The sequence below is a fragment of the Sturnira hondurensis genome, unplaced genomic scaffold (genome assembly GCF_014824575.4).
Source record: "Sturnira hondurensis isolate 20B ecotype Veracruz unplaced genomic scaffold, ASM1482457v3 Scaffold0007406, whole genome shotgun sequence".
Taxonomy (NCBI): domain Eukaryota; kingdom Metazoa; phylum Chordata; class Mammalia; order Chiroptera; family Phyllostomidae; genus Sturnira; species Sturnira hondurensis.
The window spans coordinates 2,387,575-2,406,661 of record NW_028080037.1 but is presented as its reverse complement, the minus strand read 5'-3'; the positions used below and the strand labels follow the sequence as shown (position 1 = coordinate 2,406,661).

General features: G+C 63.5%; 1 protein-coding gene across 17 annotated transcripts in view; it reads right to left on the bottom strand.

Annotated features, from left to right (window-relative positions):
- NCOR2 (nuclear receptor corepressor 2) overlaps positions 1-19,087 on the bottom strand; it is a 160,410-nt gene that overhangs the window by 91,765 nt on the left and 49,558 nt on the right. For all 17 annotated transcript variants that reach the window (XM_037051893.1, XM_037051895.1, XM_037051885.1 and 14 more), the window contains 4 exons: positions 18,013-18,190; positions 13,160-13,339; positions 9,135-9,248; positions 2,526-2,582 (listed from right to left, as the gene is read on the bottom strand). In XM_037051893.1, the coding sequence (XP_036907788.1) occupies positions 2,526-2,582; positions 9,135-9,248; positions 13,160-13,339; positions 18,013-18,190 (529 nt within the window). The remainder of the gene's footprint in view (positions 1-2,525; positions 2,583-9,134; positions 9,249-13,159; positions 13,340-18,012; positions 18,191-19,087) is intronic.

The following is a 19,087-nucleotide window of genomic DNA, read 5'->3' as shown; positions in this document are numbered from 1 at the left end:
GTTTGGCCCCTGGGACCCCACCGAGTGGTAGTCCCGGCAGAGGGTGCCCCTCGGACCTGCCGCTGCCTGGAGAACAGCTTTGGCCACCTGGGCCTCGTGGCGACCAGACAGAGGTCAGACCTGTGCAGAATGAGCAGGCCACGCCCCATGGGCTCAGCACGCCTGCGCTTAACTCCTGCTGTGCGACCCTGGGCAGCACACTGCCCTCTCCGTGCCTCATCTAGAAAGGAGACAGTGACCCTTCCATGAGGACTGACACATGGCAGGCGCCTTGTCCCCGTGGGCCTCCTCTGCAGATAGTGAAGGCTCCTGAGCCGACAGCATACAGACTTCCAGCGCCCCAGTGACAGGCACGCGGCCCCAGACTGCAGTCCCCCACGCAGGGGATGACCCAGAGAAGGACCCCTCAGACTCTGAGCCCAGCAAGCCCCTGCCCACCTCCCAGGGACACTGGCCCTCCCCGGGACAGGTCTCCATCCCCATCCCCCACTCAGGGGACCCAGGACTGGATGGGAGGGGGAAGAGGACAGGGGGCGTCCCTGGGTCTGGGGATGGTTGGGTACCACCTCTAGCCCTGCCCTCCTGTTGGTAAGAAAGGGAAACTGAGGCACGAAGCAGCCCACAGGTGGGGCTGGAAAATGGCGTGCCCTTTGGAAAACAGCCTGGCAGCCCCGCAGGAGGCCACACACAGAGTCACCGTGACGCGGCCAAGTCGTCCTGGGCACACATCTGCGTGACAGGAAGACACTCGGCCACACACAGCCAGCTGCGCACGGGCGTTGGATCAACCGAAGGTGGTGTCTCTGTCCAAGGGACTGTGACGCGGTGACAAAAGGAATGGGGGCCCTGACCCCTGCCAGGGTGTGGGTGACCCGCAATGGCATGACACTGAGGGAGAGAGGCTGGACACGGGCCGCGCGGCGTGGGGCTCCGCAGAACAGACACATCCACAGAGACGGANAGAGGACAGGGGGCGTCCCTGGGTCTGGGGATGGTTGGGTACCACCTCTAGCCCTGCCCTCCTGTTGGTAAGAAAGGGAAACCGAGGCACGAAGCAGCCCACAGGTGGGGCTGGAAAATGGCGTGCCCTTTGGAAAACAGCCTGGCAGCCCCGCAGGAGGCCACACACAGAGTCACCGTGACGCGGCCAAGTCGTCCTGGGCACACATCCGCGTGACAGGAAGACACGCGGCCACACAGCCAGCTGCGCACGGGCGTTGGATCAACCGAAGGTGGTGTCTCCGTCCAAGGGACTGTGACGCGGTGACAAAAGGAATGGGGCCCTGACCCCTGCCAGGGTGTGGGTGACCCTCAATGGCATGACGCTGAGGGAGAGAGGCCAGACACGGGCCACGCGGCGTGGGGCTCCGCAGAACAGACACATCCACAGAGACGGAGAGGAGGGCAGTGGCTGGCGGGTGGGGGCACCGGGAGGGCTGGGGACATGAGGAGGCACAGAGGGGACAGTTAGGGGCACAGAGTTCCAACTCAGTCGGAGAGAGGTCTGCAAGTGACTGCAGAGATGAGCGTGCACGTCTGTGAATGGGACAAAATCACGGAACTGTGTACTTTCAATGGGGGAATTGTACGGCCTGGAACTCACATCTTCATAAAGCTGCTTTATTAGAAAGAAGAGGCTGCGGGAGGCAGCCCGCAGATCTCGCTCGGCCCGGCCTGGTCCCTAGCGAGTCCTGGCTGGGGGCAACCAGCCCGCCCCTCCCAAGTCTTCCTGGCAGCTGGGGGCTTCCTTCGGGCTGCGGGCCCTGCCTTGTACCCCGGATCATTTCCCGGAAACTCATGAAGACCCCGACTCCCCACTTCATAGACCAGGAGACGAGGCCCTGAATGGGTAAGATTGCACTTGCCCTCAGTGGGCTCCCCCGGGCCCACTCCAGAGCCGCCAAGGATGGGGGGGGGCGCCGCATGCACCCTGCCTGTGTCTGCAGGCCAGCAGCGCCCCGACACCCGCCCCGCAGCTCCCTGGCATCTTCCTGTCGGGGAAAGGGCACTAACAGCCTAATGCAATAACTGACACTCCACTGCCCGCCAGGCACCGTGCTCGGGGCCTTGTAAACAGTCATGGTCCGTCACCACGGCACCCCGAAGGGACACACGTCACCAGGATGTTCCCCTGACGGGTGAGGAAAGGGAGGCACAGAGAAGTTAAGACGCTGGCCCAGGGTCACAGAGCCACAGAAGGGCAGACCTGGGAGCTGAACTCAGGTCACGTGGCCAAGAGCATGCACGGGCTTTCCGGGCTGAACTGGACAGAATGGGATGGGCTCCGCTGTGTTGGTCTCCCTGCAGCCTGGGTGGTGGCTGTGGGTCCAGCAGGAGCGCCAGGGCTCCACCGCCACCCCCGGAGGCCTGGCCCACCCACCGGCTATCTTCCAGGCCCTCTTATCACAGGGTACACTTCCTGCCTCCGCCGAGGACAGGGCAGCGCTGAGCAACACAGGGCTTCCTCCCCCCACACCCTCCTGCAGCCCACCCACGTCCCCAGCCCACCCTGTCCCCTGGCTCACCAGCTCCACCTGGGGCCCCAGGCCTTCCAGAATCCGATGTGCAGCTTCAGCCTTCTTCTGCAGGATGACGGAGAAGAGGGGGAATTAAACACACACACACACACACACACACACACACACACACACAGAGAACAGGTTATAAATAGAGGCCTCCGGGAATGGCAGGCAGCTGCCCAGCCCAGCACGCCCATCCACAGCCCGGGCAGTGGGGGAGGCCAGGCCCCTCTGCACACCCTCCTCCAGCTGGAAACCCACTCACACACAGCACCCCCCCCACCTCGCAGCATCCCTGGCAAGCTCTCCAAGTTTTGATTCTAACAAACGCACGGAGTTCTCCAGTGATGCCCCCCAGACCCCCAGGCCCACCACCCTGGCCCCGTGGTGCAGGCCCAGCTCCTCGCCAGCCGGCCCACGCTGCCGACCGAAGTGCCTTCCTGCGCCCTGGAGGCTGGCTGGGTGTCTACTGTTACCTCTGAGCTGGTGCTGCCAGCGCAGGGCGGGGGGACGGAGGGACGGGGGGACCGGGGCGGGGGAGGGATGGAGACACTCGGAGATCGGAGATACCCTTTCTGGGATTCTTGTGTTTCACAGTCATGTGACTGTGCCCGAGCCGCCCTGGGGCCTCCCTGCCCCCTCCCCTCCAGGACTTATTAGGAAAACAGGGACATGTGGCAGAAAGGCCTCGGTGGCCGCAAGTTCAACAGGCCGGACCTCGGGTGCCTGGCCGTGAAGGCGGACATTGTGCCCCTGCCAGGCCCCGCCGACCCCCTCCTGGGACCACCAGGGATGCTGGGGGAGGCTCGGGGGCGGCCAGGCCAGCTGGGGGAAGGGGCAGACAGGGGCTTCTTGGGGTCTGGGCCACGGGGTGCCGTGGAAAGCAGGGAGCCCACGGCGTGCTCGTGGGGGGCCTCAGCCCCTCCCGTGACCCAGGAAATACTGGGCTCCCGACTCAGCCAAACACTTGGGGTCTGGCCTGGGCAGGGGGCGCCAGGTGAAGCAAGTCACCATCATCCAATCAAACCACCCCCCAGTGAGCCCCAAATCCAGACCCACTCAAAGAGGGTGACCGGGAACCCCGGGGCATGTGGCTGACAACAGTGTTTGGGGCACAGGCCCCCCGTGTCACGCAGGGAGGAGGGGTGCGAGGGCCAGCCCCACACCGCTCTGCAGCCCCGGGCCATATGTCAGTATGTGGGTGGGCTCAAGCTGGCACCTAGAACTCACTTCTCCTAGAGCCCTGGGCCCAGCCCACCCAGGACCAGCGCCATGCTCTCGGCCCCCACATGCCGAGCCGACACCCCAAGACCAACAGGCCTGAGGGTAGCCGGGGCCGCAAATCCAGGGGCAGATTGTGACGGCAATGACCGCCATCTTACTGAGCTCCACTAGGAGCCAAGCGGGGAGAACACCGTGTGCGACCCCAACACTAAAATCCCACATAAACGCGACATCAGGCTCACACTAGATGCAGCCCCACTTCACAGACGATGAAACTGAGGCCCAGAAAGACAGCATGAGGAGGAAGTCCTTCTGGTCTCCAGGTTCCAGGAAGGGAAGAAGACTGGGGCTAGGTCCTTTCCAGGGAAGGGGCAGCCCCCCTGGGCAGAGAACACCCTGATGGTCATCGCAGACGCGCCCCTGCCCTGGCCACAAGAAAAGGGCCGGCTGCGGATGCCGACGATGGGAGAACTCCGAGCCAGGCTGAGGGGAGGCCCAGGACGGGATGGGGAGGGGGCAGGGCAGTGCCGCAAGCCCTCCCCGAGCTCCCAGTCTGTGTTAAGCTCGAGGGCAGGATGGCGTGAGACCCAGGCCAGCTTACAGGCGGCTGGCCCAGAGCTGGGAGGGCAGGCCAGTGCACTCAGGAAATACAGGGGCATGTGCCGCGAGGGGGGTGGGCTTCCCACGGCAAGTGCCCCCTTTGGACAGGGGACAGAAAGGGCTCGAAGCTGGGTTGGGAGGGATAAACAGAAGGTTGTGTGCATTCGTGAGGCTCTGGGGGGTCAGCAGCAGCTGGACACGGGGACGATGCCGGACCCAGGTGGGTCACTGGAAACTGATGGAGCGTCCGGCGGGGCCCAGGTCTCGGATCTAGGCCCACGGCACATGCTGGGGGCTCCAGAGACCCGTGTCCTGCGAAGCGCAATGGATTCCACCCTCCAACACACCCTCACTGTCTCAGGAACATGGGTGCCTGGGGGCGGGGGCCCTGTGGCCCCTCGAGAAGGCAGCAGGGAGGAACCCCCTCCCGACCTGCCGCCACCGTGGGGCACTAGGGCACCTCCCCATCACACACCTGCTGTGACGATTCCTTGTCTCCCCAACAGGCCTCCCCCAAGCCCTGACCCACCCGGGGACTGTGTGAGAAGCAACTCCGTTTCCAAAAGGCAGCACCCCGATCTTGTCCCCAGAGGGACAGCCCTACTGATGCTACACGCCGGGGAGACGGCGCGTGGCGGCAGAGAGTGGGTCCACGTCCACTCACAGATCTCGTGGCCCTGAGTATGTCCCTTCACCCCCTAGCCTCCACTTCCTCATCTGTAAAATGGGGTACCAAGAGCACCCTCACAGGGCCGATATGAAAATTAAAGTTTCTGACCTTCGCATGGCTCTGAAACAGGGACCTGGCACACAGTAGGTGTGATGCAAGACCTGGCTGCGGCTCACGCCAGGCAGACCCTGCAGGTGCCAGGCCCTGGACCACACCCACTGTGTAGCAGGTCCTGGCATCAGCCCCATTTCCATACAGAAAGCTGAGGCTCGCCCTGGCTGGAGTGGCTCAGTGGACTGAGCCTCGGCCTGTGAACCGAAGGGTCGCTGGTTTGATTCCCAGTCGGGGCACAGGCCTGGGTTGCAGGCCAGGTCCCCAGCAGGGGGTGCGTGAGAGGCAACCACAGACTGATGTTTCTCTTCCTCTCTTTCTCCTTTCCTTCCCCTATGTCTAAAAAATAAATAAATAAAAATTAAAAAAGAAAGGAAGCCGAAGCTCTCTGGTGCAGCTGGGGGGCAGGTTAAAAATGGCCCCACAGCCCTGGACCGGCACCCTCACCTCCCCCCGTCTTCCTGGGCATTTCCTGGGCATTCCCTCTCCTTTCCACCACACTCCCGTGCTGAGGTGGGGTCGGGGGGGGGGGTGTCCGGTCTACCAGGTCCCTCCCAGGAGGGCAGGACTCCCCCTGCACCTCAACCCCTCAGGGGCCAACCCTGTGGGGCCGGCTCTGCTCCCGCCAGCCCTCAGCAAGTCCCCTCACCACCTGAGCCTTAGTGTGCCGGTCTGCAAAATGGGCTGGGTACCCAGCTCCCAGGACTTCTGCAAAGATGCTCCACAAGGAACAGAGAGTGACATGCATGCTGTCGCTTTGCTCCAAACATCTATCTCCCAAGGGAGGGGAGACAGGCCCTGGATGGAGAGCAGCACGGCTGCCCAGGGCACACGGGTACCCGCCCCAGAACCCCCTCACCCTCTCAGCTGGCAGCTTCTTGCAGGTCTGCTCGAACACGTGTGCACACATCCGTGCAAGGTGTGTAAGAGCACAGAGAATCACGTCGTCTCTCCTGAAAATCACCCTTCCACCTTTTCCAGGAGTGCCCGCTGTGGCAGACCAGCTCCAGTCCCGCCTCCTCCAGGAAGTCTGCCCATGGCCCTGAATTCCTACAGCGTCAGCACCAGGCACACCACTGCCCCTTACGTATCCATCTCCGCCAGCGCTGCAGGTGCTTGCTTTCTGCAGACTCAGTCAAAGCCGAGCACCCTTCCCAGCCTCCACCCCCCGCCCCCACACACTGCCTTTGAAGATCAAACGAGACCCCTGTCCCCTCTCTGGGCCTTTGCCTGTGCTGTGACTCCCACTCAGATGCCCTCCTGGGGCCCACAGCCCACCCACTGCTTCCAAGAGGCCTCTCCCACCCCCGCCGAGCCTGCCCCTCGGCCTCCTGCTCCGCCATCTGCGCGCACCTGCCCGGCCCATCCGCGCACGCCACTCCCGGGAGGCAGGAAAAGCCTGGCTCAGCTGGCTCCCCCCTGCGTGCTGGCGCCGCGCTCATGTGCCCTGAATGGATAATGAGCCGGAGTCCAGCATGCGGCGAAGCCGGGCGGCCCTGCCTGGTGGGGAAGCTGCGCTTTCCAGCCAGCGCAGCATTTACAGACGGGCCCTTCGCGGCTGCCTCACAGAGGCTCCAGCGGGGAAGAAGGAGGATTAAAATTTAATCCCGCTGATCCCCCAAGGGGCGGCGAGTCCTGGCTGCTCCTGCCAGAGGCAGCCCGGGGCCTCTGCCCAGCCAGCCTCCAGCCCCAGAGGCTCAGCCTGGGCAGACAGATGCCCCCCCCAACCTGAACCTCCACTGGGAACAGGGGCCGGTCCCCGAAACCGGAGGACTGCTGCAGGCAGGGGGACGTCTCCGCTCCCCTCTGCTCGCCCTTTGTGTGTTCCAAAAACAATTTACTGAGCACCTACTACATGCAGGGCACCGTCCTGGATCCGGGACCCTCGCCGAGGACACAAAGACCCCTTGCCCTCACCGCGCTACCGTTCACAATAAACAGAACAAACACAAAACATGGATCATGTCTGTTTAACAGGGGCAGGGGGAAAAATTAAAGCCAGAAAGAGGAGGAATGGGAGTTGAAGGGTGTGCAGGGTGAACCAGAAGGTCAGAATGGGCCTTGCTGAAGGAGCCAGAGCATGCACCCCGTGGGGAAGGGGCCCCGTGGAGGCAGGGAAGGGCACCACCAGGGCGCAGGCCCGGGGCAGCCTGCCTTTGGGGTTGCGCACGCGCCAAGGCCAGCGGGGCCGGGACAGGGCAAAGATGGCGTGAAGGAATAAAAGGACAGGAAGGGGGGTTGGGGACCGGGAGGAGCAGAAGTCCTCTGCTCAGTGGTGTGCCCAGGGGTGGGGACTTGAGGCTGCGATTCTGTCTCCCCCACCAGAAAGAATGTGGGTGGACTGGAGCCAAGGTCACCGCTGTGTCCCCAGTGCCCAGAAGAGCAAGCAGCAGGCATCCCATACATGGCTGCTGAACAAACGGACGGACGGACAGGCGGACGAAGGGGGGGGATGGATGGATGGAGGGAGGGAGGAGCAAACAAACGGAGAGATGACATGTGGGGAGGTGCCCAGCGCACCTGAACGAGGACGACAATACCGCCAGCCCTCACTGGGCCCAGGCACCGTCTGGAACAGCGTGGAGTGAACTCTTCTAACCTGCCCGCCGCCGTGTGCGGGGGTGCGATAATTACCCTCATCCTGCAGGTGCGGAACGTGCACCAGAGAGGTTTGGATTAGGTGCGTGAGGGCACGCAGCCAGGGAGTGGCAGAGATGGAGTCTGAACGCAGACGCCCGGCTCAGGCACCTGTGGGGCGAGCAGCCCCACGAGGCCCAGCACCGAGCCCCCAGGTCCCAGCAGGCTCGGTCTCATCCTGCACCTATTGCTGCTTCCGGAGGCGGAGGCATAGCACTAGTTGACCCAGTGGCTTCCTGCCTGGAGGGACAGCCAGAGGCACCAGTCACATGTGCCCAGGCTCCAGAGCCGCTATCCAGGCCCCAGCACACCAGGTGCACCCTGGCCACCACCCGAACTCTGAGTGCTGACCCAGCAGCCAAGAGCGTGTCCCATGGCAGAGACCGCTGGGGAGGGTGGGTGGGAGCTCTGGACATGAGCACAGGACGGGAGCCCCCTGTCTGTCACACGTCACTAGGTGCTCTCAGCCAAGGCCGGTCCCTCTCTGGGCCTCGGTCTCCTTCCTCATCTGTAACACAGGGGGCACCCAACACCCTTGGGCCCCGCGCACAGGTGGGAAGAGCCGACTGCAAATCACAGAGGCTGAGGGCGCAGTGGCTTCAGAGATGACGGGAGCGAGCCCACTCCCTCAGAGGATGCCAGGCGCCCTTCAGGACAGCTCAGGCCCTGGGCATTGGCCCCTGGAGACGCTCCGCTCATGGTGCCCCAAACTCCTCCCCAAGACCAAGCCCCTCCAGACCCCCAGCAGCTGCCCTCCAGGGATCCCTGGGAGCCCCCACAGCTCGCCACAGACCCTGCATCCGACCACCCCAAAGGGCCATGTCCAGGGCGAAAAGTCAGGAGAGGCCAGAGCTGACAAATCAGGGCCTGGGTCTTAGTGCACCATGAGTTCAAGTCCCAGGTCCACCACGTCCTGGCTGTGTGACTTCAAACAAGTCACTGAGCCCCTCTGGGGCTCCGTCCCTCCGTGTGCTCAGTGGAAACAATTCCCTTCGAGGGCCACCAGGCAAAAAGCCTGGCCCGTCCCCTGCAAAGGAGGAGCAGCTCAGGTACAGTTTGCCATAACTGTGAATAATAACAACGGGACCACTGTCTTCTGCGTTACAGGGATGTCTTTTACTCGAGTGCCTCAGTGGCCACCCATCCCCCACGGATCAGCTGGCCCCTGCCGCCCTCCGACGGCCTCACGCCCACATCTTCACACTCAGACCACATCCCAGAGGCCGGCCACAATCCGCGCCAGGGCCAGGTCTGAGCAGAACAAGATGGGTCCCTGCCGGCCAGCCTTCCTCCCTGCACGGCTCTCCAGCCCGGCTCCCTGTGTGTGCAGGTGGGAGCGCGCTGCGGCGGCAGGGCGGGGCCGCGACGCCTACCCGGTTCTCGTCGTAGATGATCTGCACCAGGCTGCGGTGCTTCGACTCGATGGGCGGTGGCGACACGGGCTTCTCGGGCTCCGGCGGCTTGGCGGCCTCCTCCTCCAGCTGTTGCTGTGGGAAGGACAGAGCGTGGCGGTGAGCACGCCAGCGGCGGAAGGAGGGGTGGCAGCACCCCCACGGCGGAGGGGCGGCCCCGCGCACGCCGGGCTGGTGGCCGCGCACAGGAAGTCAGGCTGCTAACCATTTCCTCTGAGTCACCGCGGGGACTCCGAGCCCTGGAGAGGCCCCAGCTCCCCCTGCAGGGAAGGGCCCGGTGCAGAACCAGCACCGGCCTCCAGCTCTGCAGGACGGCGCGGCGAGGTGAATGTGAGCCGGCAGCGCAACCCTGCTGCGCCTCAGTTTCTTCTTCTGTGAGATGGGGCTGCGGGAGGAAAGGATGAGTTAGTGCCCGCGCGGCCCAGGCCGGAGCTCGCTGCAAGCCAGCTGTCACTGCCCGTCACCGTCACCAGCATCCTCAGCAGAGGCTGTGCACCCACTGGAGCNCGCGGGGACTCCGAGCCCTGGAGAGGCCCCAGCTCCCCCTGCAGGGAAGGGCCCGGTGCAGAACCAGCACCGGCCTCCAGCTCTGCAGGACGGCGCGGCGAGGTGAATGTGAGCCGGCAGCGCAACCCTGCTGCGCCTCAGTTTCTTCTTCTGTGAGATGGGGCTGCGGGAGGAAAGGATGAGTTAGTGCCCGCGTGGCCCAGGCCGGAGCTCGCTGCAAGCCAGCTGTCACTGCCCGTCACCATCACCAGCATCCTCAGCAGAGGCTGTGCACCCACTGGAGCCAAGCTGTCCAGGTGCAGACCCTATAGTCCTGCTATGTCCCTGCTGGGTGGGGGGTGGGGGCTTCTCTGAGCCTCATGCTCCTCATCTGCAAAGTGGGGGCAATCCGATTCCCTACCCTAGGGTGGGCAGAGCACTCAGCACTCGGTAAGCAGTTTTTCATCATCGTCACCATGACCACTGCCCTCCCTCTGCCCCGTGGTGTCCACAGTGGGCCTGTCCCCAACTCCATAAAGTTCCCTCCACGCTGCTGTCTGGTACCAAAAGAGAAAGAAAACACCAGGCAGCTTCAAACACTGCGTTCGGCTCACAATGCTCGCACAGCCTGCCCATGACCGTGGAACAAACCACTGTGAACCCAAAGAGACAGCCAAGAGAGAGCAACGCAGAAAGAGCCAGAAAATCCAGTTCCGGTTCCTGGAGGCCCGAAGGCCTGGCAGGTGGAGCCCTGCTGCTTCAGCCCCACAGCGCCCCCTGGTGGTGGCTTCCAGAAGGGCCGTCTGCATCTGGCATAGCCTCAAAATCCCTCCAAAAAAGTGTAAAGCAAACGAAGGGGAAGAAGTACACGGCCAGAGAGGGTGGGCGGAGGAGGTTCTCGCCTGTCGATGAAGGGGTCCTCCTGGGGCACAGGGGCACCGAGGAGAGATGCCACAGAGACCTGGCTAGGAAGGTGACTGAGATCGAAGCCAGGCCCAAGTGCAAAACTCAGGTCTGCAGGTGCCCAGCTCCGCGGCCTTGGGCAAGTCCCTCAGCCTCTTGGACCCTGTGCCGGCCCCATAAGGCTGTCCCAAGGGTCAAAGGAGATGACCCTTTGCACAGAAAGCTCCGCTGGGCAGCTTGATAGAAACTGGCTGCCAGGTGCCAACAAAGCCACAGGGGGTCACCACTCTGCACCCACAGCGAGGCTACCATTGGTGAGGGCGTGGAAAAACAGGGACCCTTGTGCACTGCTGACGGGAATGGAAAATTGGGCGGCTGTGGTGGACAGCAGCCTGGAGGCTCCTTGGAGGGTTAGAATCAAAGGGGCCGCCTGGCCCAGCAGCCCGCCCCCGGGGGGACGCGGGTACAGATTTCTAACAGCAGCTGCTCAACCAGGAACCTGAACACAGAGGCCCCTGGGAGCTCTACCCGCAATGACCACAAGGCAGAAAACCTCAGGTGCCCATTGGTCGGTGAACGATGAACACACGCGGTCCGTCCACACAGTGGAACATGCCTCAGCCGAGAAAAGGCACGGAGCGCCGACACCGGTTACAATGTGGACGGACCGTGAGAACACGATGCTGTGTGACAGACCCCAGACACAGAGGCCACACGGGGCAGGATGCCACGCGTGTGGAATGTCTGGAAGGCGAATCCGTAGAGAGCAGACTAGCAGCTCGGAGTGGGGGGGCGGAGGGAGATTGGTGTGGCTGCTGGGGGTCTGGAAACTCCTTTTTAGGGTGACAGGAACATCTTGGAACGAGAATGAGGCGGGGCGACGCCATGAGTGTGCTCCGCGCCGCTGGCCTGTCTCCACTACCACGAGCAATCCTATGTTCCGTGTATTTCAGTTTAAAAAAGGGCGCCAAAGTGGAATTTTTAAAAATCTAACAATCGAGGGCTGGTTGAGCGACCTGGCTTCTGGCTTCCGGCTGCAGGCACACGCGTGTGCACATCACCTGTGGAGACCACCTCTTCCCAAAGCCAGGCCTGGAGGAACTAAAGGTGAGGCCTGGACAACGCCTGCCTGAGTCCCACCAGGGCACGGCCCTCTCTCCGGAGGCCTCAGCCACCATCTTGGAGACCTACCCATCTCCCCCAAGGCCTGGGACAGCTGGCCAAGCCTCCCTGTCAGGCCCAGCTGCTGGGCCACCCCCAGGTCCTACCCCTCCGTGCCAGTAATAGCCCTGGTGCCCCGCCTCCTCCGTACATCCTCCAAAACCCACTCACGGGGCCCTGGACCGCCTCCACGGGGTCTCCTCTCACCAGCCTCGTGCCTCTGCTGCCTGTGGTGGCCAAGGTGGGCCCTCCATCCTACAGGAGTCTACGCTCCTTACCTGGACATGGCCAAGTGTGACCCTGACCCCAGGCACCACCCCGACATGCCCATGTGGCCAGTGTCACCCTGACTCTACTAACAGGTTTTCATGAGCACCTACTGTGTTCTGGCACTGCCAGGGGCACAGCGGTGAGCGGGTGGGGGACAAGGACCTGCCACTAGGTCGTGGGGAGAAGACCACAGCAAAGCAGAACGTGGAGGCCCAGATGGTAAACACTTTCAGCTTTGCTGGCTATAGGGTCTCTGTGGGGACTACTCAACTCTGATGTCGTATTAAAGCTGCCACGGACGCTGTGTCAACAAACCAACGTAGCTGTGTGCCAATAAAACTTTATTTAAAAAAAGCAGGCACAGTGCCTGGCTGGGCTGGGTTTGCCCGGCCCCAGGAGGGAGGAGGGCTGGCTCCAGGGCCCCATACAGGGTGGGGAAGGGGGGCTGTCTAAGGTGAGGACAGCTGAGCAGAGACCTGAAGGGCCAGGGAGGGTCACATGTAAAGATCTGGCAAAAAGCAGAATATTAAAATTAACTTTATATCAATATTAAAAATGGATCATAAAATCAATATTATAAATATTTACATTAACTTCGGTTTCAACAGCCACACTGAGGATTTGTATCCATGCCACACAGCCTGCTCCCGCCTCACAACCTATGAGGGGCGTTGTGTCTGTGCCCATTTTGTAGACAAGGAAACTGAGGCAGAGCCCAGAGGCCCTGCCCAGTCAGATGCCAGAGCCACGGTGAGAGTCCGGCCACATGAACCCCACAGTGTGGACGAGGAAGGTTAGGCAGAAAGGGAAGCAGGAGGAACGGAGCTGGAACCTGACCGCCTGCCCACCATGCCTGAGACGCCCAGTACAGAGGCCGTGTGGCTCCTCGGGTGTCAATCTCACTTAACTGAAATCAAACTAAATCAGAAGTTCAGTTTCTCAGCCACACAAAGCGCATTTCCAGTGGCACCACTGTGGATGGTGCAGACCCAGAACACGCCCAGGACGGCGGAGGGATCCATCGGCCGGCAGGGCACCGGGCGGAACAGCACCCTTGCCCATGCTCAGCGCGCACTCGCGGCTACGCCGTCAGCTGATACTGTCCCCTCAGCCGTGGCCACTGGACCGGCAACTCAGAGCCGCCCTGCGAACCCCCGCCCCCTCACCTGCTTCTTCTTCAGCTTGGAGATCTGCTGCTCCACCATGGTGATCTCGCGGTCCACCCGGTCCATGCTCTGAATCAGCTCCTCCTTGGACAGCCGCGGGGGCACCAGCTCCAGCTCGGGGTCGGCGTGGGGGGGGCTGGGAGGGGACACAGGCTCCAGCTTGCCTGTCAGGCTGCGGTCCTGTGGCGGGGAGGACACGGGCACAGGGTCGGCGTGGGGCGCCCCAGTGAAGGCCGCAGGGTCTCCGCGGAGACCGCTCAGCTCCGAGGCCGTGCCAGGAAAGCCGCCGAGGACGGCGTGTCAACAAACGGATGTGGCTCTGTACCAATAAAACTTTATTTGCAGGAGCAGGCACCCCGTGTTTCCAGGCCTGACTTCAGGCCCCAGCACACCGGGCATCTGTCACCACAGCCCCACGTCCAGTCGAGTCCCAAGCCTGCTCACCAGCCCTACCTTCCTGCCTTTGTCCTCAGTGGGCCCCAGCCAGGGGCACCCTTTCCCCACATCGCTCATTGGGCAAAGTTCAGAGTCCTCCTACCCTCCTCTAGGAAGGGCTTGCCAATCTCCGCGAGAGCTGCGAAGCCTCCCTCGTCCCCCTCCCCTGGCACACCCCTCTCTCACCCCCCTCGCCCTGCCTGTGTCCACCCACTCAACCGCAGGACCCTCTGTGCCGCCCCCTGAGGCCTGACCCAGCTGACCCTCGTGAACACTGGTCCGAACCAGCCAGTAACAGGGCATTGTGTGCAGACAGCAGACACATGGTTGGGCAGAAAACACACACACGGGGAACCCACAAGAACACGCCGCACGCAGGCAAAAGCGGCGCCCTGGTTGCCCAGCGGGGCTCGGGGAGCAATTCCACGGCCTCCTCTGGGTTCCCCAGCACATGTCTGCCTTTCCTCCCGTGAGCGTCACCCTGTGCGTGCTAAAGCCGTTTTTAGAAACACATTAAACCAACAAGGGAACCCTTCGCCAGGCTTCTGTTCGACTCCATCCCACCAAGGGAAGTTCGTTGGCACTCACCCTCGAGGCCCTGGGTTCAAATCCCCGTCCCCTGGGCCACCTCCCAGCTCCGGGACCTCAGGCAGACCGTGCACCAACCCCCGCCTCCGTTTCCTCATCTGCTCTTCGGGACGTTCCCACCTCCAGCTGGTGGTGAGGCTCGAATGCGTTCACACGCACAGGGCGCTCAGCGCAGGGCCTGGCACGCCTGCTGTGAAGGGCACGTCAGCGCTGGCTGGACAGTCCCACCCCCAAACGGCAGCTCCGGGCCTGGCAGCGCAGGTGGACTGGCCCCGCCCCCCCCCACCCTGTGCGGCCCTCAAGGCCAGGCCAGCAGCTGCTGGCAGGGGAGGCCCCGGGAGGCGCTCCAGGCTGCTGCCTCCCCCACCGCCACGGCAGCTGCACCGCAGCACAGAGGACACATTATTCCCCGAGACAACTGCAGCCCCAGGGGCTGCCAACTCCCCCCCGCCACAGCCCGGGACACAGAACTGTGGGTACCTGGCGCCTCCCACAGCAGCCCCCGAGTTCTGGCACCTCAGAGCCTTCACACGGGCGTCACCGAAGCCCAGAGGGTCCGACTCCACACCTCCATAGCAGCTGAACTCAGACCCACCCTCCCGCCACAACGGAGACCAGCCCCACCCCTCCCTAGGCACCTGGGGGTCTCCCTGGCAGCCTCACCCATCCCTCGGGGTCCTGGCAGCCCCGTGGTGGGCAGCAACCCAGCTCCTGGAGCCCAGGAGCTTTGGCTGCCGTGGGAAGCGTCGCCTACCAGGGGCAGAAGGGTGTCAACAGGGCGGGGAGGAGGGCTGTGGGCAGAAAGGCTCTGGGGCAGGACCCCCGCAACTGCGCGCCCAGCCGGGCGTGATTCTCGAAAGCAGCATCAGCAAAAGGAAGGTTTCCATCCCCAAGGCTGGCAGCGCGTCAGATGGAGCGACTGGCAACTGCCGGGAGCGGCAGGAAGAGGGGGCGGAAACTTCCCCGTAAATTCGGGGGGCGGGGAACACGCTGCCTTCCTCGGTGGGTGCTTCTCCAGGTTCATTCAGGCTCCGCTGTCATTCCCACCCAAGACGCGCCAGCGGGCGCTTCCACGGCTGAACCGGCACGTGAGACACGGCCCAACCATAAGCCAAAACACGACTCAAACAACTAACAACAAACAACAACGAAAGCGAAGCACAGACACCCAGGGCCACACGGATGACCCTGAGGACGGGACACTGCGTGACAGGCGCCAGGCACAAAGGTCATGCGTAGTGTGTGACTCCACAGACGGGGAACGTCCAGACCAGGCAAACCGCAGGGGTGGAAAGCAGGCCAGTGGGTGCCAGGGGCTGGGGATGGGGAGTGACTGCCGATGGGTGTGGAGCTTCTTTTTGGGGTGATGAGAACGTTCTGGAACTAGACAGGGGTGGTGGCTGCAGATGTCCCGCACGCCTCGTTCACTTTCAGAGGTGAACTTCACCTAACGGGGTCAGCTCAGGCTGCCCTGCGTACCAGGGAGGGCAAGGGACGCCCCTCCTCTCCGGTGCGGAGTTTTCCAGAAACAGGGCCTCCTGCGGGGGCGTTCTCAGGGTGGCAGCTACCCAAAGCCACAGGAAGGAAACAACAGGCTGGTGCCGATGCCCCCGCCCACCGCCAGGTAGCCACCGGGTAGCCGCCGGCACCATTTGCCCCGTCAGAGGCCCTGGGTGTAAAAACACAGGCCAATGGAGAAGAGGGAAGCTCTTGGTGCAGAACTGAAGGCACAGGCAGCCAAAGCCTCGGGGCCGGAGAGGCGGGCAGGGCTGCACCTGGTACTTGGTCCCCCCAACACCCCACCCCCCATCACGACGACGCCTTCCAGCTCAGGCACAGGCTGCCCAAAGGCAAGAGGAGCAACAACTCTGGGCTGGACACACGGCCTCGAACCTGCGAGGACGAAGGCCCAGGGTGTGGAGCACACCAGGACCATGGGGAAGGTGGCAGAACCAGGAGCTAAACAGAGCCAGGGGCCTGTGAGATCATCCTGTCGCCTGGATTCAGCTGTGCCTGAAGTCAGCCCACCCTTGAGGTGAGTTCAGCGAGCCGCATTGCGAGTCAGCCTGACATAGGTGTTCTGTCCCTTCCAGCCCAGAGCCCCGGCGGGCAGCGGTGCCCTCACAGACACACGGTCCCTGGTGATGCTCTGAAGTCCCCAACCTGCGGTGAATTCCAAAGGAAACCTCCCTGCTCCCGCAGGGGCTGGGGGGGAGGGGGGCGGGGCAGCACAGGGGAGTGTAGGAAAACATTTTCACAGGAAAAAAGAAACACCGCCAGGGGCAGGGTTAGTTAAAAAAAAAAAAACCCAGGCGAACGCCTGCCTCCAGCCTCAGCTGAATTCCACACAGCAGATACAAACAGTTGACCATGCTCCCAGCGGCCCCCCAGGGCTGCTTCCCTCCCCCGCAGCCCTTCCCACTGCCTGCGGTGATCATGGCCCTGCCCACCCCAGGTCCAGGAAGAGAAGACAGACAGACAGACACAGACAGAGACTGAGAAAGACCCACCGTCAGAGAGGGAGTCCCCCAGGGAGCCACAAGGAGCACGGGGACAGGCATCCAGACTCAGAGCCACGTGTCACATGGCCCCTCCTAAAGACTTGCAGGCCAAGTCCCCATTCTGAACAGCCAGTCTGGGGGGGGGGGCCAGAGATAACGACAGCCCATTCTCAGGGCAGACAGGACAGTGGTGTGGGGGGCACCATGCCCTGGGGGCCCCGGTCCTGGGAGGAAATGCAGCCTTGCTGGCGTGGCCCGTGCCCCCTTCACACACATCCCTACCTGCCCAAGACCCGCTGTAGGAAACAGCAGCCCACTCGGGAGACCCAAGGGGAAGCCACAGAGGGACAGCCCCCTCCCCCACCTCCCCACGGCCACGGGCAAGCAGCTTCCACTGAGCCGGGGACCCCACCTTTAAAGGGGATCGCGGGTTGGACGTCACGAGGCTGAGCAGACACTACCCGACACACAGCCAGCCCTGGCTCAAGGGCAGCTCGTCACCACCACCCCTGCCCCCACGGCAATGCCCCGTGGGTGCCGGCCCCCAAATGAAGGACCCATTTTGCCCGAAATTCCACCATTCGACCCCATCTGGCATTGGGTAGAGAAGACCCAGTGGACCAAGGGGGCCAACTCCCTCCCCCGTCTGGCCCCCAGTTCCCAGCCACTCCCCCCAGAGCGGCCCCAAGATGAGCCCTGACCTCACCCGGCAGCTGGGAGGCTGTTAATGAGCTCGTGTATGTCCCTGTGGCCGCAAAGAAGCCGCATGGAACTGCTCGGCACGCAGGGAAGGGACAGCCACCACGCAGCCGACCAAGGACGAGTGTGTCGCCTGGCCAGTCCCCGCCTCACCCCAGGCAGCTGGGTGACCCTGGGGACAGCCGTGGCATCCCTCCCCTGGCTTCGTCTGTGTCCATGGAGGCCAGACGGCCTGCAGACTCAGCCGCCCTGAGCGTCAGTGGAAGAGCAGTACCCAGCCCCCACCAGCAGCAAAGCACAGGCGCTGAACCCGGGTGCCCGCCCCGCCCCGCATCGCATCGCAGCCCGACCTTTCCTGTTCAAGACCAGTGAACCCAAAGAGCCCTCGGGGGAGGGGAGGCCTGCAGCCTGGACCTGCTCAGGTGGGAGCTGTCCCTCCTCCAGCCGAGAAATGGCCCCCAGAGCCGCCCTTGTCCCCAGCCTTCCTCCCACCGCTCGGCCCCATCCACAGCTGAGGCCCATGCTGCCTGCCCTGCACCCCCCTGGCAGGCCCCCTCTTGCCCCTGCCGGCAGCCCAGTCACAGCAGAAACCAGTATCCTCGGGAGCTTACGGCAGACGCCAGGCCTTACCTTGGACAGGTCCTCGGAGCCCCCCGGTGGGCCGGCGGCCAGCATGGGCGAGGGTCGAAGCAGGGGGTCGGGCAGCAGCTCCAGGCGCGGGCGCTTGCTATCCGTGAACTCCATCTCCGACTTGCCCAGCTCGGGCAGGTACGCATGGGGCTCGGGCCTCAGGTGCAGCTCCTGGGACCTAAAGGAGGCCAGGGCACAGGCGTCAGGTCTCCTGCCCTCCCCACCGAGCCCTGCTGGGCACCGCGCCCTCCTCAGCCCCGCGGGAGACGGCCAGGGCAGGCAGGACAGAGACCCGGACTGGCCTTCCCTCGGGTCAGCACCCACTGACTTCGTCTACGGGGAGGACCGCAGCCCAACTCCAAGCACTCTCGCTCGGGGGCGTGGCCCCGGACCAGAAGCTTCGCCCCCTCTCCTCCGCCACCTGGAGCTGCAGCCCTGCTGAGTCAGACTCTGCACATAAACAAGATCCCAGGCGACGTGGGGCACAGTCAAGCCTGAAACGCACCGCACCGTGGGCCTGGCACACACGGTGTCACCTGCACTTCACCCACCCAGGGCAGACATCACCAGCCGATCACAGCACTCCTGCTGCTCAGCCAGGCCCGACTTCCTGCTAAGGGAGCCGCCTGCTGCAGCGATGGCCGCTGCCCGGCCAGGTCGAGCCTGACTGTCTCCCTCCACCCTCCTGCCGAGGCTGCAGAAGAGGAAACAGCCTCACCAGGCGCTCAGACTCTGAGCGGTCCTGCCGCTATCCTCTGGGGCATCGAGGGGCCCTGCCCTGGCCGTGGCCTTCCTCTCGCTGGGGTCCCTGCACTGCCCCACTGGCTCCTTCCCTCCCCCAGGCTGACGCCACAGGCCTGGTCTGCCGGCTGAGGGACAGAAGAGGACTCAGGGAATGGGGACAGGGGTACGAAAGGTGTGTGCGTGGCCCTCCCAGCCAGCAACCCTGTCTGCTCCCGGCCCAAAGTTCGAGTGAGAGCCACGTGGTTCCTGCCTGCACATCTCCGCCCTCGCCCCAAGGACAAGGGCGACCGCACAGCCCAGCACCCCGCTGTGACGCCCATCCTGCAAGGCC